Consider the following 23,951-nt stretch of genomic DNA (forward strand, 5'->3'; position numbering starts at 1 on the left):
TACATACAATATTAAATACAGGTTTTATATGGATTTACAGCAATATGAAAGTTATTCATCTAGAATATATTAGCAGAGCACCAGTTCACTCTATCTTTTTCTGAGTACACACCTGTAATTGAATTCTTTCCTTCCTCTAATGCCTTGTCATCACGAAACATCCCCCGATTTCAGAAATGCTGCTCCTTTCCTCTTTGTACTTCTGTATTCTCAACTACATTGTGCACATGTACATAACTTTCCTACCTTTATACAAAAAAATAAACCTTCTGCCTTTGTCTTTTTATGTCTGCTCCTCATTTTCTGCTAATGACTCTATTCATTTGCTTTAAGTGTGCCGTGTTTTCTGAACATCTGCGCTTTACACCACACAAAACCTGAGGTTGTGTCTTCCCGATGTCTTCTCCAGGAGCGCTGGCAGTGCAGGGTCAGGCAGGTGCTTCCCAAGAGAGCGGTTCATCCCCTGGAACCACTTCAGCTCAATATTGTGCTACCTGCCAAGGGTGACTACCTCTGCTGGGTAGCTCTTGGTACCTTACAGAGCACAACTAAACAAACCAGCCCCAGACCAACAATTCAGAGGAAGGGATTTTTATCCGCGTGGCTTAAAGTCACTCCGTTACTTGGTCCCTCCTTATGTACTGTCAAAACTTACAAAACTGTTGAGCGTTACGAGGTCTCCATTAGCATTTTGATGGGTCATCCCTTTCCGTGGAGTTATCATACTCCATGAGGTGGACCCGTCCCACACACAGGTCTTGCAACACACCAGTGGAGAACAGGCTTCATATTTCTGGTTTAAAAGGTTAAAAAAAAAAAAAAGAAAAGAAAAAAAGCGCACGCCAGATTGATTAAAATAACTTTCTTGATTTTTTTCTTTTTTTAAATAAATGCAGTTGTAGGCAATTTAAAGGCAAATGGCTATAGAAGCAAACATGGAAAAAAAGCTGGATGAATAAGGACACTAAGCACTAAGATTTTTGTAAATACATCCAATTGCTAAGATATTTTAGGATTAGAGGTGTTGAAAAGGCCATTATTCGTGTTTAAGATAGAACAGCAAGAATTTAATACATCTCCACTGTCGCAATTTTATTGCAAATCTTTTCATATTTGATTTTCAATTAGAACACAAGCTCCCAGCTGAGTTTGCACTTTTGTGAGAATCTCAGTATGCGTTTAAAAAAAAAAAAGAAAGAAAACAAACAAGCAAGGTCATGATTTTTGGAGGTATGGCTTGTGATGCTGAATACTGATACTATCTGTAGTGGATCCCTCTATATTTTGATACTAAGATTCAAATTGTTTTTCAGATGCCAGTGACTCATTCAGAAATATGGGCAATGGGAAGTAACAGTGCTTGTGCTTGAGGCAGAATTAAGATTTCTGAAAAGAGGACAAAGACAGTGGTGATGGCGGTACTAGAAGGAAGAGCAAAGGGTTTTGCATCACCTATGGGATGAATGAAAGGGCGTTCTTTACTGAGTTTGGCAAACATGAGAGGTATTTTACTGGGGAAGTATACACAGAGAATGACAGTTGCTTTGTTGACCATGCATATCTCCTACTTCTGACCCTTAAAAAACAGGCTCTGACTGACATTCCTCTGTTGGTGCTCCAACACGATTTGGACTCTGCCAGCAGTGTCCTACCACAATTTTAACTACAAAGAGCCCATGTGTTTGTCAATTGGAAAATATCCTTGTGGTGTGCTTATTTGAATTCTCTAACTCCCAGAATATTTAATTGTTAAGAAACTCAATCCAATACTCAATTTACTCAGTGCATGTGACTACAGTATGTTGGAGAAACTAAAAATAGGAAAAAATCTGCTTCAAACTTGCACTGAAGAAATCAGGTTTCATTCTTTCATTGCAAATATTTTTCCTGGCCTGATACCCAGAAGTTCAACTAAGGGGGCACTTTACTTGTATATATTAGCTTTTAGCACTTGAACTTACAGTTTCATACCTTGAGTTAGTGATTCTCCCTAATAATAAGGAAAATTTTGTTTGTAATGAAAAATTCTTCACAATTTCTACTTCAAGAACCCCAAACCCTGGTTCTAAGAACTACAGCCTAAAAAAAGCCACAAAAGTCCCTCCAGCAAGTCTTCTTTCTGTGTTGCTTAGGTTACTATTATCTGAAATAGGTTTCCAGAGTGTAAAAATAATGCAGAGTTTGGTTGTTCATTTTACTTGTGTTTCAAGAGTGCCCTGAGGCCCCATTAGGCTGAGGAGCACCTCCTGCTGGGGCTGCGTTCTGCTCTTCTGTGCTAGCGAAAGGCAGACGCGTCCCTGCTCCGGCTGGCGAACAGCTCAGTCTCTACTTTGAAATTGTTTCTCGAACATTATCATCAGCTGCCCCTTTGGGACAGCACTTCCCCACAAAGCACACCCTCTCCTATTGTACATGTGAATATACATGAAACTTGAAAGTGGCGGTGGATTTCACGTCCCAGAATTAAAGTTCTGCTTAAGGTGGCTACTGCTATGTGCTCTGGTGTGCACTGTTGTTGCTTTCATATCCTCGTCCAGCTGGTACCTTTCCATACTCCTGGGCGCAAGGACAAGCATCATGCACTGGAGGTTACGATTCACGTTTAATGTCATTAAAAATACACTGATAAGCATGTAAGATATGTTCAATATTTCAAGAAAACTCTCTCAGGTTTCCATAGCAGAGAGGCACAGAATTTTGATTGAATCTGCTCTACAGCAATTAGCTAATGTATTCATTAACTGCAAGGGTTATTAATATGAATGTAGCAAACGATACTTAATTACAATAATTAATGCCTGGTGATTCATGAATAATGCATTCCATAGCTATTTACATATTCATACTTATGAGGCTATTAATGGATAATTATCATTTGACTAAAAGATGTGGACATCAGGAATTTAACAACTACACCATTTTCTCCCAGTCTCACTGTGGCTTTACCTGTTTGTCTTGCTCTAGTATTCCTCTATCTTGCCATTATACACAGAAATCAAAACCATATTTTATTTCCAAGACCCATAGAGCAATATAATGGCAAATACACCCATACAGGTTAGTTTTCACACTGCACCAGTTCTGAGCCAGTACTCTCATCAGTTTACGTCCTGAGGTTGCAAAACAATTTAGAAGAGTTTTAGGATATTATTTGAAAAGAAAAAAACCCCAACTCTTCACCTCCTCTTTCCAGCAGAAAACTTCTCAAATACTAGGAGGTGAAGTGCAAGAGCAGCATTAGCGTTCTGGTTCCTCAACTGCAAAGGCAGAAACAAAAAATCCCAAAGAAGAAATGTACACATTTGTAAGGGAAAGTATTTGGTGTAAGAACTTTGTTCTCTTGGTCATCAGTACAGATTTGTTCTTGTCCTGAATTTACACGCTTTCCTACTGCAGATGGTTAGGACACTTCCGTACTTCAGAGTGTGTTTATTTGTGAAACTAGGGTAGCAATATTGTCAACACCTTTATTCTGAACAAAAGATCTGCCCTAGATGGCTGGTATTTATGCTCCAACGCACAGATTTCAGCCTCCATGGAAGCGGATAAGTTGCTCGCCCTCCCAGGCTTGGGGAAGACTTTAAGAGCCATAGAAGGGCAAAAATACAGCACAGAATTTTAAAAAAAATACTTTTCATATTTAAATATAATTATTTTAAGGCAATATAATAATTTGCCTTAGCCTAAGTTTGAATGCCCAATGCTGACAACACTAAGAAAATAATATTCAGCTGCCAGCCTCGGGAGTGTGGTAAAATGAAGAAGTAAAGCTGGGTAAGTCAACTGAAACTGGGAAGTGCTGCCACCCTCATTTTTAGACAAGCCACTCACCTACTGCTCCTTCACAGCACCAGCCGAGGAGCTGTGGGTGCCCCAGAGCACTGAAAAGCTTATCCCAGCTGTCATAACCTGCAGAGAGTGAAGAGAGGGTCTCACCATACATGGAGGTCAGCTCCAGGGTCTCCTCATACGGTATGGCTGAACAACCCATGTCTCCAGGCAGCGGGATCAGGTCAAGCCATTGGGGAGCATCAGCCTGATGTCTCATTAAGTGAGCACATTTGTGTCTGCTGTGACTTTTGCCTTCTCCAGTGCTCTTGCAGCCTGTTGAGAGAGACTCATATGTTCAGTAAAACATTTCAAAATTAAACCGTTTTTATGAAATTCCCTGTCCCGCATAGCTAACTCCACTGCATTTGAGGTCCTTGCCTTGCAATAATATAACCTCATGAAATCACAGATATTTAAAAGCACTTGTTTATGTGCTCTAAAATCATGTGGAAGCCAGCAGGACCAAAGGAGAGAGGACTGAACCCCTGCTCAAATCTGATGCCCTCAGCCTCCAGCAGCCATGGTCAGCGTAGCCAGCCCACAACACGTTCCTGCTGGCTGCCTTTCCTAAGCAGGGAGCAAGCCATGGGTTAGGAAAACTATCAACGAGCAGAAGCCAACTCTCAACTATCAGCTCTCCTGAAGCTCCTAAGATCTAGACAGGGAGCAGACTGCGGGGAGGAAATAAGCAGTCTGGGCTATATAACCTACATTCTGTAAGGCTGCTGCTGGAAGCATAAGGAGTATTCCCTGGTACTTCTGATTTATTCTCTGTAGCGCCTTACTTTGAGAACACCCTCATCATCTTGACTATTTGGAGAAAAGGACCCTACAGCACAGGTGAACTTATTGCAGTCTGATGATAGGTTATTGAAATAATATAATTTCATCGACTAAAGTAAGTTTTTACTATTTTTATTAGCCTAGCAGAGTCAGCGTAGCAGAGAGAGGAAAAAGCTGGAATTTATTTGTTTTCACGTCATTCGCATGGTTGTAGATCACCCATCATAGCAGAATTGTTACCGCTGATGGCAGGAGCCAGAGAGCGCCCAGCTTTATTCCTGTGCCAGGTCAAATGTGGGGTAAGAAGAAACATCTTTAGATTTGTAAAATGAGCAGCTCTGCTCTGAAGTCATTGGAAGTGTCACAATGCCATTTTTACAGTTGTTTTTCAGAGCAGAACAGACCCTTAATATCCTTTGCTATTTTCTATTTGTCTGTATTCAAAACACAGGATTTAACTAAAACTTCTAAAAGGATATCGCAAGAAACACATTTAATATGTGTCATAACATAAGGTACAAAACCATTAGGATGCAAAGACAATAAGGTTATCTGGTGTGTCGAGGCTGGGAAAGACAAGAAAGCTCCTCACAAGGCCAGCATTACTGCACGCATCAGTGGAAAGCAGTTGAATATTTAATGTGCGTGGTAAATATAAGCAGAAAAGGGAGCCCAGATGACATATGACAGCATAACACTCTGCAGTATAGGAATCAGCTCAAGTACAGTATTCACATAACACATTTAGTATGCAGACTAACACATTTTGTCTGTACACCATCCTTTATGTTGCAATGGCATTGTTTTCCTTTTTCTCACCTTCTGATGTTCTCCCTGTAGACTCACGTTCACATCACATGGGCATTTACTTCAGTCATTGCTCACTTTATAACGCATTCATGCACTCCACGCCTGCATTGTTCAGATACTAAATTTCACATCTTTTTTCTTATATGGTTCATGAGACTTAACGTTCTTTTCTCTTTTATCTACTTTTTCTATCTTCAGGTAATGCAGCAGGCTTAGCAGTGAGGGAATGGATTCTGAAAGTTGCTTTAGAACAATTAACTCATAAATATAAAAATAATATTCTAATTTACTTTTCTTTCTTTGGGATGTTTCTGTTTGGGTTTTTTATGTTTGGTTTGGGTTTTTGTGGTTTTGTTTGGTTTTTATTTGTTTGTGGGGGTTTTTTTAAGAGCAGGAATAAATACTTCTGTCTTCCAGTTATCTCTGTATACAAAAAAATGTAGCTCTGATCTCATTCTAAGGACTATCCAAAAAAGAATGAACATTTTGGTAATTCTGGTATTTCTGGCTATTGCTCTCATCTAATGCTGAAACTTTGCATATTTCCATTTACTTTGTGCCTTAAAATACAATTGATGAGAAAATTATTTTGCTGCAAGTATTGAAAAGTCTTTTCTCTGGTTTTTCTTTGTGTCTGTTTTCCACTGAAAATGGAAAGGAAGCTATGTTCAGTGGTAATTTTTTTAAACTTTTGTTTTTAAAAAATATGGATTTTTATCTAGAAAATAGCAAAACTGCCGTGATACCCCAACAGCGGGTGTTAGCCACCTATGGGCTTCCACTTTTACACAGTAAGATGCTTTTTATTTGCTGGACAACTTGGCCAAACACTGACTGAAACGAGACCATAAATCTGTTTTAATGCCATAAAGCCCAAATAGCTTAATTGACCGAAAGTTTCTAAAGAAAAGAAAATTCCGACATCACTTGCAAGCTGTAAAATATAGTCTGGTCTTTCGCTTTAGTACTTATGAAAAGAAAAAGAAACTGAGCAGAAGTTAAGGAGTTTGTGATGGAAAAGGTGACTTACTCACACTGCGTGCGTGGTGGCAGCAATCTCTTGGGGTTCAATGTTTGTCCTTTCACTCAAATCGACAGAGCTGAAACGTGAGTGTGAGGCTTTACATGGAATTTATTGCCAGATTAGGATCAAGGTGGCTTCAAAGGAAGCTCATTCACCACCGTTATGATTAGAAAGACCAAAAGTTACCCACGCCTTAGACACATTTATGTACATGTATATATATATATTTAAAGGATGCAAGATAAAAGGTAAATATGGAGATTTCCCTGGTACTATGGATAAAGCACTTCAGAATATCTACCCACATTTATTCAGGTGCCCGGATGGGAACCATGGTCCTCAGTTCCAACCAGTACTTTATTTGGACAATGATAGTGCTACAGCTGCTTAACAGTATTGACATATTAGCTCAGCATAACAAATACATCTTGTAGGCCAGTGTTAATGCCTTGGAATCTAATCATACGCTTAAGACTACTATCAAAGGTCCATGAAATTATGATGTTTCCAGATAAAACACGGCTGGCATGTGAATCTCTCTATGTATTTCTTGATGAACTCACTCTGCTCGTAAAGTACATTCTTGTGCGGAGTATTTTTCAGTTCTTGTTATGAAATTCCCTTCCTAATAACATCTGAAAAAAATTTGCACACTTTACTAGGTTTATAGACATTTTTCCACTAAAAAGCAATAAACAGAATTCCTGTTCCTGAGGATCTGAAATATATTTTGGTTTCAAAAGATCAGGAACACTTATCTGTTTTGATAGAGAGAGCCATTTAAATGAGAGGCAGAGCTTGTTACAACAATATCTGAGCTTTGTACCAAACTAACTAACTGTGCAGCAAATACAACTGTCCTTAAATTTATTCAAACAATATTTGATAGAACGGATTATTCATTTTTCAAGTAGAATAAGAGCACTGAAATAAAAAAATGTGATACTGCTGCAATTGAGCGGAAAGGACAGGAGAATCAGCAGCTTTACAAACCTTTGTAATTGTTTTGTGTGAGCAGATTTTGCACCGCTGCAGACAGCTTTGGTTGTTGGTGGACCCACCAAAATGCTAGGGTGGGGATTTTGGAGATTCTCAGGCAAGTAAATAGTTTGGGGTCTAATTTACCCATTACTGAAATAAATGGAAATATTTCCATTTCTGTCTGGTGCAGCACGGGTAACACCCCCACACTGTGCTCTTCTTAGCCCCCAAGGGACAGGACCCTCTGTTCCCACTTCTCCAAGCAGTAATTCTTTGTGGGTGAAATTAAAGGTGCCGTTCCTTTCCTGATCATCCCGCGACAAGACTTTTTCTCCCCCATTGACTTTTTGCCAGTTACCCAGGAAAAGGATGTGTGGTCTGAACACAGCAAGCCTGGCTGACACCTGGGAGCTGCTAATCTGGGAACACAAAAAAAACCCCAAACTCGCTCACAGTTAAGATCAATGAGGAAATAACGAGTAGCTATTGAGAGGGCCTGGCAACATCACATCTTCTGCATAGCTAATTTTGGTGTGTATTCACAAATGCCAAAGCCTAATCTTTGGTCCTCTTATCTGGGCTGACTCCAATCCCTCAGAGAAATAAATGGGAATGTAAGCACACATCTCCTCCACAAAGCTTACATAGTGATGTAACTGTTATCTTTTTTTGTCCCAAAGCCTACCATTTTGTGAACTGATGCAGCATATTGCACACAAGAGTCACGCAAGACACTGTGCTGTGTCTCATGGAAAACTCGTTTTGGTCCTTTCTTATTTTATTGTTTCCTTTAATGAAACAAAAAACCCATTCAAGCCAAAAGCTCTGTTTCTATACATGTGAAAACGTAACACATCCTTCACAATAGACCTAAACCCACAAGTAAAGGGTGGTGGTGTCTTCTGTCACTTTCTACAGGCTTAGAAGTTATTATGCCCATACAAACCCTTCCCCGTCCTTTCAATACGTGGTATTGCCAGGGAGTCTCAGCGGTTCCTGAGGATCTCGCTGGAAAAGCCAGAGCAGAGTCCCAAAGAAAACCTCAGGCTGTCAGGGCCACCTATCTTTCCCGGAAGTGATCAAAAAAGGTGGTTTTGGAGGAGATCCTGGAGGCACAAAGTGGTACTGAGGGAAATGAAATGACACAAGTAGGAAAATTGTAAGTAAAATGGATCTGTAAAAATCATACAGATGGGGACAGCACTGAACACCGGGGCTATATCTTAGCTCAGTAAGAATGACTTCATTATTTTAAGTGAATGCTGTGGCACATCCGTAAGGTACAGAAGTCATATTTTCTTGTCCTTTACTGGGAACTGAACAGAGAGAGAGAGCGCACGATCTACCCCGGGATATTTTAACCACAGCACTTTAAAAAAATGAAGCATTATTGGTATAACCTGCTGCTAAACAATAGTCTCCAAAACTGAAGTTCTCTAGATGGAGTTAGCATGGAAGTGATATTTCTCTTCATTACTCAGCTACCCCCACCCACCCACCCCTGCTGCCCCGGAGAAGCACTCAGGCCTGACACCTGACACACAGGCTGGTCGGAGGGTAACTGGCCTGGACCCAGAACCCTGAAACAACATATCTGACCTTGAGAACGTTTGAGCTCATGATCACTTATTTCATCCTCTTCCAAAAACACTGATGAAAGAGGAAGCAGAAGAATTCTTCCAGAAGAAAATACAAATTTATGACACTTCTGCTAAAATCATATATAATGACCTGGATGAGGGGATAGAGTGCACCCTCAGCAAGTTTGATGATGACACAAAGCTGGGAGGGGTGGCTGACATAGCAGAAAGCAGTGCTGCCATACAGTGAGACCTGGACAAGGCTGGAGATTCAGGCAGAGAGGAACCTTATGAAATTCAACAAGGGCAAATGTAGGGTGCTGCACCTGGGGAGGAATAACCCCATGCACCAGTACAGGTTGGGGCTGACCTGCTGGGGAGCAGCTCTGTGGAAAGACACCTGAGAGCCCTGGTGGACAACAGGATGACCATGAGCCAGCAATGTGCCCTTGTGGCCAAGAAGGCCAATGGCCTCCTGGGATACCTCAAGAAGAGTGTGGCCAGCAGGTGGAGGGAGGTCATCCTCCCCCTCTACTCTGCCCTGGTGAGGCCACATCTGGAGTGCTGTGTCCAGTTCTGGGCTCCCCAGTTGCAGAAGGACAGGGAACTGCTGGAGAGGGTGCAGCAAAGGGCTACCAAGATGATTAGGGGACTGGAACAACTCTCTTATGAGGAAAGGCTGAAGGATTTGGGTCTCTTCAGTCTGGAAAAAAGACAACTGAGGGGGGACCTTATCAACGCTTATAAATACTTAAAGAGTGGGTGTCAGGAGGATGGGGCCAGGCTCTTTTCAGTGGTGCCCAGCGACAGGACAAGAGGTAATGGGCACAAACTTGAGCATAGGAAGTTCCACCTAAACACGAGGAGGAACTTCTTTACTTTGAGGGTGGCAGAGCCCTGGCACAGGCTGCCCAGAGAGGTGGTGGAGTCTCCGTCTCTGGAGACATTCCAAACCCGCCTGAACGTGTTCCTGTGCAACCTGCTCTGGGTGACCCTGCTCTGGCAGGGGGGTTGGACTAGATGATCTCCAGAGGTCCCTTCCAACCCTATGGTTATATGATAACTTGCTTGATTTTATGGTTACCTTACTGATCTTGAAATAAGCATGAAATTGAGAATATTTTAAGGAAGTATGCAAGTATCAATCAGAAGGGTTGCTCGGAGTCATAAACATCTTGGAAATCACTAATTCAGTTATTAGTTGAATTAAATAGCTTATTTGTGGTATAAAAAGTAAAGACAGCAAACAAGCAAAGCTTGTGGGACTTCAGAATGGGATTTTGGCAGAGGATGAACTATCTCCAAGCACTGCAACACAACCACAACCAGGTGCTTTAACAAAATGGGTCGTCATTGGTTTGGGGCAGTGACAGATAATGGGAGTGATGGAGCCAAATCCTTTCAATATCTGAGGCTATTCAAAATCCAAGTAAGACCCTTCAACAGTCTTTAACCTGTAATCGTCCCATGGGGTGTTGAGTTGAGCCCTCAGGCTCCGGCACAGTGGAGTGAGGACTGCACTCGGGGTATTTGCCTGTGAGGGGTGACTGACCAGCCAGCCTGGGAAAGAGCATCTGTCCTGGTGCTCAGACAACAAATAACAGGTCAGCTGATGTTGAAAAGGGGACTTAGAACGTAAGCCCATAATAGGTACATATGAATAATTTATTACCAGTGTAAATGCAGTATTCTTGCAGCTTAAACAACAGAGAATGCCATACTTCATTCCAAAAAAGAAATTTTGTACAGTAAAAATGCCTGATTTCAACAGCTTCATCAAAGACTACCCATCCAAATGAAGTCTGCTTGCTCAGGGCTTCATGCCTTGGTGTACTAGCAACTGTACAGACACCAAGGGAGTGACAGACTGCCAAAGATGGAGACCAGGGGGTAAATCCTAAACCAGACCTTGCTCGTTCCCATTCTCAACGGGAGCTCTAGAGCCTGGCCAGGGCTGCACTGCCCTGATATGACTGCTAGGGACTGGATGCAGCTATTTGTGCAGGCAGTGTTTCAGCAGTATAAAAACATTAAATTCAATTACCATTTCCACCGTGGGTGGCCTAACTGATCATAAGCTGGTCGCGTCTCTATTTTGTTCTTCAGTTTTCCTCTCTGACAAAAGGATGCTTTAACAAAAGGCCTGCTTTAAAGGGGATCTCGAGACTGAAAGCTGCCATTTAAGAATAAGGATGGAGCTGGGAAGGAAGAACCACTTGGGCTGTCTGTTCAACATAGGACAACTCCGGTATCTGTGGAAGGCGGAATCAAAAGGGGGGGTTGTATCAGAAATAGCTTACACCTGCAAATTAAGGTGGATTTTGACCTGACTCCGTGCTGTTTAGAAAATGTGAATTTCAGCCTGTATTGAGGAGCCCACAGATGTAAATTAATACTCTGGCTAGAAACAGGGTTGAGTGGCACTCATAGTCAATACATCCTTCCTTGGAGGACCAGAGATAAAGTCAGTGACCTGAGCCAGTAGATTTTTTTCCTACCTCTAGGAAGTATGATCTTCAAGAAAATCTTCTGAAAGTGTGGGGAATCTTCTTGAAAGAGATTGACAAAGCTGCCATTACTTCCTAGCATGTTAGAGTAAATCTCTCTAATCTGAAGTACAATGTATTTTCTGTTAGTTATCTTTAGGTGGCAGTAAGGTAAAAGCACGGAGTAGAGAGTTAAGAGAAGTCTCTAACGCATTTTTAGAGACCTTTTTCTCATGTACTGTGCTGGCTATAACATAGAAATAGATTTCATAAACCACTTGTATCTTCAGCAGATCTCCAAAAAGCAATTATTAGAGTTGACTTCATCCACATCACATTCATACGCAAACCTGTTGAATACCAGCAATATTAATGCAATTGCTAGATACTATATTAGGTACGTAGTACCTGATCCAAGAATCCCGGAGGACAGAGGCAAGGTTCACAGGAAGACAGAGGCTCATATGCTCCTACCAACAAGATGGAAGTACACTGAAAAAAAAAAGCCACAAGAAAAAACAACTCCAACAACAAATCAAAGGTATAAATCAAGATTAAAACAGGGTTTCAAGTAGTAATTATTGACATAGAGGTTTATAGGTTTTTTTTTTTCCATTTAAACTTTTCACATGTGCAACTCTTCCAAAGTCTTTCGTGAAGCTAAAACATAATGATGTTTGTTGTCTCTAATCAACTTTCTACTTGAAAAAAAGCCAGTAGTATAAAAACATACTCAACATTTTTTATCAAGGAATATAATTAGCTAAGTAACGTGACAGTGTCATGTAGTGTGCTAAGGCAAGTATTATGTAGCCAATAAAGGTCTATCTTATACTATTAATATTTACAGTTGGAAGCACGAGATGGCTGCAATCGAAGTGCTGCACCCAACAAAGGCTAGCTGTTGACTTGATACCTTGTTGTCTGACAGTGTGAAACAGTCAAATAGCTACTTACTTCATCACCACTTGACAGCATAATATTAATGCTAGGTAGCAACACATGGCTGTTTTGCAGGAACTTAGCACCAAATAAGGAGAAGAATTTCGTGGAACAGTTTTGAGATTGTAGGCGTAGCTTATCATCAGAGAAATATGGATGGAAAGTTTCTGACAATTACGGAATAAAACAGGAATCATCACTCTGCTATACCTTACAGTGCCAACCCACCTATCACGCACCACTGGACAGAGCAGTTTCTTATTCTCACAGAAGGTGGGAAGAGGCAAGACTGACAGCTTCAGCACAGGTTGCACCTATTCTTATGGAGAATCAGGACCTGGTGGAGATAGAGGACCCTGCTTCCCATCGTCACAGTCAGGGACCAGAGCCCACAGAAGGTGGCTGCATCTGTGTGTGACGCTAGTCTTTGATGGGTACTTAGTGCTGTTCTCAAAGGTCTGATTACAGAAATAAAAAAAAACCAAAACACTAGCATCACTAATTAAGGTAGAGATCTTTAACCTCAACTGTTGCATGCTGGAAAGAAAGTGGAGTTTTGAGCGACCAGTTCCGTGCCCGCAATTCAGGTTGTGCAACTCCATTAAAGTTAGTTGAAATTGATAATGCAGAGCACAGGCAAATGATGCCTGGTGAAAACAATGCGCATGGAAACGTATTAGGGAGGAGAAAAAACGTGCAGGTGTTCACTTAGATGAGCTTTATGGTTTCAGATTGCAAATACCTTAGTAAAATTTCTCTTTTTTTTTTCCCCTAATACAGAAAAAAACTGGAGTCTAGAAAGTGAGAAAAAATGTGCAAAATTCAGAAAATCGAAGCTTGCATTAGAAATGGTTTAGATTCACCCTTGACATAGCTGCTGATAGCCTACGTTATCATTCCTGCCCCATTCTCTTACCCAAATGCTGTCATTCCCAGCAGCCCCATCTCAAATGTTATAACATCATCCTTCACGCGCTGGTCTGCTCAACACCTATGCAATCAATGAAGAAAGCAGTTTCGCAATTCATTCTTCTTTCTTGTGATTTTGACTATTTCGCTCTGCCTACTAAACCTCTCTTCACCTCTTTTCCTGGGGAACTGCCCTGCCCTCATCTTCAGCACTGTAGCACCTTTTCCTGTTCTTCTCCCGCTTTTGGGTTTAACCTTCTGACCCGCTCCCACCCACTCTACTCTCCCATGACAACAAGAGCAAACTTCCTCAAAAGGCCACTACTGTGTGTTCTTCCAAATCGCGCTTCAGGAGTCATTTCCACTGTGGCAACTATAGGGATGCAATAAACTCAACCTGGCTATATGAAGGGCAATGACAGAAAGTTACTGTTTTCAGCAATAATCTTTTGATTTTAAATATCATCCATTCCTTCCTGCAAGATGCTTGCCTGATAAGGCTTTTATCCACCACAAAGATGTATTCCTATAGAATCTGCGGTCTCAAAACTGTAATGCAGTTATCCCCTATGGGGAAACGCACCTGATACACCGTGCTGTTATGCACGTACAAAAATAATTCTCTATCATACCCCAAAGCATTTCCCGAACTGGAAAGGGATGTTACACCCCAGAGACTGACACCTTTACTAAAACATTTGTCTAGTCTGCAATTTAGCAGCTATGGGACAAACTCCTCCTCCTCGGCATGCTTTGCCTGGATTTGCACCAGCTATAGATTTTCCCTCCTCTCCTTTCAGATTGCAGCAGATGGTGAAGTTCCTACACAAGAGGCTGTCGATAGAATTTTAAAAGGCATCTCATAACAACACATTGGAGCTGCACATTTAATCTGTGCTGCACCACCAAGATGATCTTAAAAAGAGCTGGAGCACGCTTACAAAATTAGCACTGGCAGTTGCTGCAGAAACACTACCAGGGAGTCTTCTCAAAGCCCACGGCTTAATGAGAGCTTACCTCCCAAACTGCCAGCCAAATCACTGCTCTGTGTACAACCAACACGCTGCTGTCTAAGAGAAAAGGCATTTAATACTCTGTCCTGTGAGATACTGATCCAGAAAAATATCTGATGGAGGTTTTAAGGGGCTACTTCTGTACTTCTGGCCTTTTTGGGTCTGTGTCTGAGCTCACGTAAAGTACAGCGGCCAAAATCAGAAATATTATTTCTTCTGCCTAAGACAGACCATCCCAGGCCTACTAAATATCACTGTTTTCATGGCTGGACCACTTCCGCTAAACAATTAATGTAAGTCAGGCATCAACATTGCAAGTAGTTAAATAAATTATAGTTACTGTATGTAGCCTGTTCTTTAAAGATTAATTCCCAAAAGTGAGATTCCAAGTGTGAAAAGCTACTCAGCCAAAAGGCTAATATTGTAAACAGAATGCCACCTGAGACGAGCACTACTGCAAGTACTAGCATTGAGGAGGGGGCAAATTGTTTTGATTTAAACACAACGCTGTTTCCAAGTGATCCAGGAATGGTCCTGCAGCCTGACGCGGGGAGGAGGAGGAGGTCATCTGTGTGTGCCCATCTGACTGGAAGATCAAGACTAACGTGAATAACGCCCTTGTTTAACCCAAGACCGCTTTACAACACTTTAGAAAGCTCCACCTCCAATCTCCAATTTCTTACTCCACTATAATTAGAACAAACTTCCTCATTAACTTCTGTAGTGTCACAACAGTGTGACTTCACGTGTCAGGAGGGAGGTTGTCAGAATTTCTTAATAAGGAACCTTCCTTGAAAGCCCAGCTAAATCCTAGACTTCAGTCATCTTCGTCTTTATTTTCTCCCAGGACACCAGAGATGTAATTCTTCCTGGATAGTAAAAATTGCATTTTTCTCACCTATAACTGGTCAAGCCAAATGATCAATTTACCACTATAGCTGTTAAAGCCAATTCTCTCTATATTTGTGCTTTTATTTCAAGAATTTTTGGACAACCAAAAGTTAACATTTTCCAGGAAGGAATTAATTCAAACTGTCACTTTTCAACTAAGAAAAACTATTCAAACAACATTTTTAAAAAATCCTATGTACTAGATACAGGTGGCAGTGAATGTAATTTCTTCAGAGACATTTTAAGAAAATATTCAGACAATAATATCCACCAGAAAAATAGTGACATAAAAAAAAAGATGACTTACAGACATTCTTCTCCAAGGTCTTCACCTATATATGTATGTAATACTGTGGTTCTTCTGCACATATCAGAAGTAGTCTCCTAAGTTCGGCAATGTCCGCAGAGGTATGTAGAGGGCTCGGGGTGTCATTCAGGCCCTCCAGCAGTGAGATTGTCTTTTCCTGCAGATCAGGAAAACAACTCGGAGGCTGATGGCAGAAACAGCAACGACAACGACGAAAATTCAAGATTATCTACGACTCTGTATGTAGTATAGATAGATTTTCAGAGGACTACAGAGTTAGGTGAGGGATGACAGGATGCCTCCTCGCAGTGGACATGGTCTCAGAGGGAGAAGTTCCCAGGATGTGGAGAGAAAAGCAGTCGTGCTTACCCTTTATATGCCAGGTGTGTTACCTGGCATATAGAAGGCAAAGCTACCTGTGACCAGCACCAGAGCCGATATGTGGCAGCTACAGGCCAGCCTGAACTGGAGCTATGGGCTGGCTGACTGCAGGGGGAAGCAGTCACATCTTCAGGCCACGGTGATCTTCATCAGGTATCCAAGGCTCCAAGTCTGAATCTGGTCCTCCTACAAACTGGTCTTGTTCTTATTCATCAAAGAAGCAAAACTAGAGAGAAACCCCGCAGCAGCCTTTCTGGGTCTGTTTTTTTTTCTCTTGCTTTCTGCTTGTCAATTTCAGACAATTCAAACTCTTTTCTTACCAGATAATCCTGAAGCTTGTTAGGCACCAGGTTTAAAGTACAGCAGATATTGTGCCTTTCAGGAATGAATTCCTTGACACACAGAGGCAAGAATGGCCGCACAATGTGACTGCCATACGAAATGCATTTTTGAAGCCCACAAGATAAACTGAAGAGTTGTAAGGTGTGCAGAAGGAAAAGGAGTTGGTGGCCTCACTGCTGATTAACAGTGGGAAATCAGCTAAGGTGCACCGCAGACACAACTGCTGCCTCCCTGGTTGCCACAGGTACCAAAGCAGGAAGGCATCAATTATTCACGTACCTGAATGACAACTGTGCGTAGGCACGCTCAACAGAGATGAGTGCCCACGTGGACAACAGCATGAAGTAGGAAACCAGGATAAAGAGGATAAAGCAGTTAAAGGAAATAGCTGATGCATATCGAATCTTAAAAAGAGTTTACCCTTTCCAGCGGCCTGTGAGGTGTTTGGCTCAGCTGGACATGAATCTGCTCTCTTTAAATGAGTCCAAAATGGGTTATTGGTTCAACTCAGTAGCCCAACATCTAGGTCAACACAGCTCTTGGGACCTGGTAGCTGGTATTTAGCACAAACAGAGCAGCTACTTTTTACAGACTGATGAGCGGGAGAGTGATAGGTGCTTGCTTGTGAAGGTGGGAAAAAAAAATTACAGAAAAAGGGACTTCACCTCTCATTTAAGGTACTTTTATTGGAATTAAGTCAATCTATAGATTTATGGTCACTTCAATGCTGTTGAAAATAAACTGTAGTCCCACAAGCTGGGGTTATCAATGCATCTTATTGTAACATATTTGTGTATGACTGCCTGGACAACTTCTTGAACTACTGGGATTCTTATTTGAATTCAGCATTTAACAGAAAAAAAATCTCATAACATGGTTGTAAATCCTCAATGAAATAAACTCAGGATATCTATGGGTTTTTTAAACAAGCTAATGGCTTTTCTTCGGCTGCTCAATATTATGCCTATATGCCCCCAAACCTTTCAAAGTAATTCTGACATGGATTAAGACCATTCAAGCCAATCATCCCCCATTACTATAGCAAATGGTTTTGATTTGGGGGCAGTAAATCTGGATGGCGTGGATCAGAAGTTCTTACCGCGAATGAAGTGATAACCTTGTGAGTGGTGTCAGGAATCGGGATCCGGAGACTTTGCTGGCGAAAGCTCCAGTGCGCACAAGCAGCTGCAGAATTCCCTGCACATTGCAGCAAAGGGAATTCTCCGAGGCCTGGCAATCCCTGTGTTATAAAACTGGTGTTTAGTCTCTGTCTTGTGAAGCATCCAGAATCAGGCTCATTTCTATGCGAGTGCTGAAAGGAAGGCTAATTAATTCTTAATGCCCAGCAATAGAGGCATGCTTCTGCTTTCAGGGCACGTTATGTCTTTCACGTCCCAAAGACACGTACCTTTGATCCAAGCCACACTTTCCCACGCAAAGCTCGTTCCCGGGTAGCAGCGTCCTTAGGAACCCCACGCTACTTCTCACACCCATTGCGATTTCTCCGCTGGCACCGCAGCTCGCTCTTCTCTCTCCCTGATCTGGCTCAGCCCTTGCTGTCTGTGGCCATAATTCCCATCCCCCGTATCAACATAAAGCAGGATTAGATCAACTAAGTCATGCTGATGTAAAACACACAAGAGGAAGAGGCCCTGTGTATTTTGCTGGCTCCCTTGTGCTTTGCCTCTGACATTTGGCACACATGGAAACGTTCATATAGAGCAAATCCCTAATGCTCCCCTCTTATAAAATAACTGTTTGGAAGGCGGCTTGTTTAAAGATAACCATACATACACTGAATTGATAAATGCTACTGAGCTTTGACTTGTGAACTGGGCCCTCCTTATCCAAACTGTTCATCTACAAAGCAAATCAAGGAACTAAAGCGGAACAATCAATCAATTTCAATAACGAAATGAAAAGCAAAAACCAGCCCTGCAAAGAAGTTTCACTCTAGGCAATGATTTATTTTTTCTAATCTAAACACTTTAAATCATTTTTATTTAATAATTTTAAAAACCTAAATAATTAATCAGCTTTGAAATGAAACCACCAGTGAAAGCCAAAAGACTTCTAAAAAAAGACAAACAAAGATTTTTTTTCTGGATTTCTGTCTTTGCAGATGAAGATATTCACTACACAAAAACTAAATTCAAGAATATTTTCTTCTTCTTCCTTTTTTTCTTTTTTTAGTTTTGCAAAAATAAATTCATCTTGCGCCAGCTGACATCCAAAGACACATAAATAGAACACGCTACGTAAAAACACCTTAGCGAGAAGCAGATTGGCTTTCTAATGTTAGTAGACTTCATTTTGTTGGTATTACCATGGCATTATCTTGCCATCAGCACCCATTCCCATTAAGGATACAGCTTTTACTGACAGCGACTGTATATTAGATGCAGGGGAACTCTCACAACTGTTCTGTCACTGGCTACCTTTTAAACAGGCGCATAAGACAATTCAGGTTGGAAGAGCCCTTAGAAGGTCTCCCAGTCCAACCTCCTGCTTGGAGTGTAATGAGAATCTCTAAGGTATTGCCAAGTTAGTAAAGAAACCCTCCTTCAGTTACCCGACATATATTTAGTTATTCATAAGCAGTGCTGAAGTTACATTCAGGAATAGCTGTGATTGCCACGTGGCATTTATTAGCAAGAATTATTTCTGAAAGTCTGTCCCAGTGTATGAGGGTCTCATAGGCTTCCCTGACAACAAAGGTCTTTAGCAAAAAAATTCAGTAACTTGTTTCTCTTCCTAAATTTTGAGCTGTCCTGTGGCTTCTTCTTGTTTGTGCTGAGACAAAATGAAGTTTTCCTCGCTTGGTCCTTTCCTTTCCAGAGCTTGCGTGTGACTCTGCCACAGTTTTGTGATAAGCACACAAAAAATGGTATATTCATAGCAAGGGGCCATCTCCCAGGCAGCCAATTCAATAACCAGATCTTAAGAAGCTAACATGGGGAAGTGAATAGCATAGTGAACGCGAAGCTGAAAGGTGACGTTGTAGTGTGGTGCTCTAACCAAGGAGACATCAGCTGTGCATTGCTCACCACCCGGCACTTTAGGACTCCCACAGACTCACATCCACGGGTGATCCACTACGTGGCCGTGAACACCGAGATGAGCAGCTACACGCATGAGCAGTCCCACAGTGGTCAGAGGGGCTCTGCTCTTTGAAACATCAGGAAGCCTCATACCCTAGATCCACCTATGGTGAAAGCAATAGGCAAGGACTTACCAGAATAGCCTGAAGCACTTACACGGGACCTTTATGTTCAAACAGCTTTTTTAAAGTCCATTCTCTACCATTATGCAGCACACACGGTAGGGTTGCTAACAGAAAACCTCTTTTTCCACTGTCTCAGCTGCACTGTTTCTAAAAATGCTGCTCAGTCCTTTTTCTTTTCAGCATCACCAAATACTGTGATGAACAAACTCTGAAATGACGGGGGACAGAACTTCTCAGATTTATTTTTTTCCAGATCAGCCAGTTGATCTTCCAAATTAATTTAACTGTTCAGTCATTAATTACTGAAGAAGCAGTTGATTTTGATGGGACCAGACTGCAGAGCCTTCTGGCAACTGTTGTTATCAGTTCAGTGCTACTGCTAAGGGGGCTACCTATACTGTAAACTTGGGCAGTGGGGTGATGAACAGGGAGACAGCACTTGAACGGTAGATTTTTTTTTTTGGAACAATAGAATCCACCAAAAAATATGACTTAAAGGCTGTTTTTTTCATATTTAGAATTTAGAAACAATATAAACACAGAAATGAAGTTAGCATATATATTTGATAATGGTAAAACCCCCAGATGTCTAGATTTTAGTCTGTGGCGTAAGTTTTTTTGCATACTGGCTCAAGAGGAAGCATTTTGTCCAACACGGATACAGGCAATACGCACAATTTTCAGTAGGTTTTTTCAAGTTCAAGTCACTGGTTGACCAAATCAAATCCAATGAATGAATAATAGTTATAAAACAGAAACAAGAATTGTTGTCAGGAGGATGGGGCCCGGCTCTTTTCAGTGGTGCCCAGCGACAGGACAAGAGGTAATGGGCACAAACTTGAGCATAGGAAGTTCCACCTAAACACGAGGAGGAACTTCTTTACCTTGAGGGTGGCAGAGCCCTGGCACAGGCTGCCCAGAGAGGTGGTGGAGTCTCCATCTCTGGAGACATTCACAACCCACCTGGACGCGTTTCTGTGCAACCTGCCCTGGGTGACCCTGCTCTGGCAGGGAGTTGGACTAGATGATCTCCAGAGGTCCTTTCCAACCCTTTGGTTCTACGAATTGGAACAAAACACATAGTGGATTGCTATGGTGTGCTATTGGTCAGGTTTCTGTAATAATTAACTATTGCAAAACGAAAAAAAAAAAAAAGCCCTTTTATGATGGTGTTAACTTGAGAATGAGGTTTAGATATTTGACTACATTTTAACAAATTACAGGGTATTTTCCTCCCCAACTCCTTTGCATAAAATTGTTCTTTAAGAAATAAAATTAATGTGAAGGATATCATAAATGAAAATGTCTCCATAGATACAGACATACCTACAACAGGAATGGAAAGAGTATGGACTGGAAAACAGGAGAACAAGCTCCGAAATTCCACATACCAGAGACCAGGCAATACCATCCCTTTGCCCGTGGTAGTGCATTTCTTTCACAAATGTCCTGTTCAACCCTAGGATCAGAGTTAAGTTAGACTATCTTGGTCCTCAGTTTCCCAGAGCAGACAACAAAAATAAAAGACAGCTTCTGAGAGTAAAAATTCCATTAAAAATTTGCAGCCTCTCTGAGACAAGAGGAGCAAGGGTCATATAGTCTAACACAGTAGAGAGAAAAACTAAGATCTCAAATATATCTGTAACACCATCTACAGATGAAATGACCTCCCAATTTAATAGAACAACATGCTTCATGCCACCTTGTTTTAGGGTTGGAGTCATGTGGTCTGTGACCTGCACTAGATTGGAAAAAATGTTTTTAAAATCATAGGAACCATATATTTAGCCATCAAGGACAGAGGAAAATATCCCAGCCGGTCATGCATCCCCTAGGGAGAATCCCTGAGCCAAACTTGCTTTTATTATTGTAGTAGGGCCTTTTACATCAGCGTGGAGGTGGAGAGAGGGAAAAAGAGGAAGGATTGTTTTAACATTTTCCCTCTGGCATTGTCGTTCTTCTGCAAAGGCATCTGAGCAGCGTGGGTCCCAGCAATGTGCGCAACAGCATCCACTGACAGTACATCCGTCACTGAATGCAAAATCGTCATCGCTCTCAGAACTGTAATTGCAATTCCTTAGAAATGACGAGTAAGCGGGTCACTAAATTATCCTGTAACATGCAGCATCTAACTGGGAAATGGGCTTTGACCTGCTGTTTTCCGTTTCGAAATATTTTGGGATTTGAAAGTTCAGCCTCAAGCACACATTCATCTATGGCAGTTCAGCTGTCACTCGTAATACAAATCAGAAGATGATGGATGGCAGAATCTGCCCAGAAGTTCAATTCCTGCCAGGGTCATTCTGTCCGTAGTGACCACTTTTCCACACTAACCACATCACTTCATCGGCTTACCTTACATCACAAGCATTTTTTACACATAAAAGCACATACGTAGATGTGTATAAAACATTCATCTACTAAGTATAAAGTTTCTCTGGTCTAAAGCTTTTCAACTGGCAGATTTGTTTATGCGCACTGTGCCTTCTGACATTATCACATTTCCCACTGCCACAAGAAAACAGAAAAAAAAAATAAATTCGGAGCATCCTTACGTTCATCCTGTACCATACTGCTTGTGTTTCTGTAGATGAAGCTACAAAGCCTGTCTGTAGAAGAAGAGCTGGATGAATATTTTAAAACATATTTGTGAAAATGTACTGATTAATTTCTCACTGAATAGATTTCAGTTACACTCTTGTGCAGCCTCTATACACTTATTTCATGCAAACCTGCTGGTGGAGAACTTTACTGGCAGGAATGCCCATAGAAATACTACACTTTACAAAAATATTTACAGTAAGCAAATTTTCTAAACATAAGTACAAGTATTCACATAAACTTGACTCCTCCAGCAAGAGAAACAGAAATGTCACTGAATATACTTCCAGTCAAAATAGCTCGTGTTTAACTTGCAGTAGCAAAGACTAGCAATAACGTGTTCACAACCAAAATAGGGATAATGAATTATTATTAAAGTGATTAAACAAGTGATTACTGAATTCCTACTACTGTCCACAGATACGTTAGCTCACGGGTTATTTTCAAGCCGAATAGGAAGCTGTCAGATGAAATGGGTCATTACATGTGATTCATCCAGCTCTGCCTTGTATATTAAGTTTCCAACACTGTGTCTGTAATTTTCTGAAGAGTCAAAAAAACCAAAATCTGGAGGGGCTGATGTCCTTCTCTCCCAATAAACGGTGCTTCAGCAGTAGCTCGTCTATGCAAAGCCCTATCCATAGAATGATTTCTGTTTTCCTTCCATGGTAGCTCAAGTGTGTCTCAGTATTCTCTTGACATAAATTATATTGCAATTATTTCAATCCTTCCAGTTGACAACTGACTTGATCTCGAACATATTCACCTCCATTGGCTCAGTAACGCTGGCCTTGTTATTGATCCTCTTCTTGGCAGTTGTGGTTTCAGTCATCGCTGCCAATAAACGGGCGACTCAAGGGACCTACAGCCCCAGCCGGCAGGAGAAGGAGGGATCCCGGGTAGAAATGTGGAACATGGTGCAGCCACCGCCGACGGAAAGACTGATTTAGAAGAAAACTCTCCTCCATCCTGGAAGATGGCTGAAAGGGGACAGTGTACATATGTTAGATATGTTTGTTTTCATTCTGATTCCAGAAATACTGATATAAAGATTGCAATGACTTTGGGCCTTCAATATTTTCAATATATCAATAATTTTAAGTCAAATAATATTAAAATTCTCTTAGCATTTAAGTGACCCAACGCCATTTATCTTTGTTTTGGACCAACCCATCCAAGGGCAACTTTTATTTCCACTGGGAAGTCCAGCCTTGGTAATCAGCGGTAGGCGTTACAGACAGTAATGGCTCCTGGGATACACGTAAGTGCCTGTCTCGGATGCAACATGAAAAACAGCTTCTCGTTTGTGCTTTCCTTTGACTGCCTCGCAATCACTGCAGCAGAAGACAATGCAGACTAATCAAATAAACCTGTACAGTAAAGACATTATAATTCTGTTATCAAAGGGTTTAGTACTAGAGCTGTGTCTCAGCATATCTACTTTCATCTGTTAATCAGGGATTAAAAGGAAGCTGTGTGAAAAATCTCCAAAATAAATGCTTCATATTTAATTGGTTTTCTTTCCTTCAGTTCTCTCATTTTACCCGCTGCCCTTCTAACTTCTACTGAAAAGAATTTCAGTTTCCAGAAGAGCACATATTTCTCTGAGTGTAAAAGACTGTGTCCTAAAATTTCTGGTGGGCATAATCTGACCTCTTGGAAGACATGAAATCCAACATCCTAAGCAAATTTTTCATATCCACACTACTGCCATTTTCTCATTACAATACTACTCGACGGCCCATTTTATAAAACCATTGCTTCTGACATTGCAAACATATTTTGGCTGCCCAAAAGCACACTCAAAAACATTTCCCAAAGCTCATGGAAAATACCAGGAAAGT

The 23,951-nt window shown here is 41.3% G+C and overlaps 1 protein-coding gene across 1 annotated transcript in view; it reads left to right on the forward strand.

The window, feature by feature from the left end:
• CRB1 (crumbs cell polarity complex component 1) overlaps positions 1–23,057 on the forward strand; it is a 110,077-nt gene extending 87,020 nt beyond the window's left edge. The window contains exons 14-16 of the mRNA XM_054211864.1: positions 1,759–1,858; positions 4,829–4,913; positions 22,842–23,057. Of these exons, the coding sequence (XP_054067839.1) occupies positions 1,759–1,858; positions 4,829–4,913; positions 22,842–23,057 (401 nt within the window). The remainder of the gene's footprint in view (positions 1–1,758; positions 1,859–4,828; positions 4,914–22,841) is intronic.
• Positions 23,058–23,951: the final 894 nt, after the last annotated feature.

Source organism: Rissa tridactyla, chromosome 8, assembly GCF_028500815.1.
Source record: "Rissa tridactyla isolate bRisTri1 chromosome 8, bRisTri1.patW.cur.20221130, whole genome shotgun sequence".
NCBI lineage: Eukaryota > Metazoa > Chordata > Aves > Charadriiformes > Laridae > Rissa > Rissa tridactyla.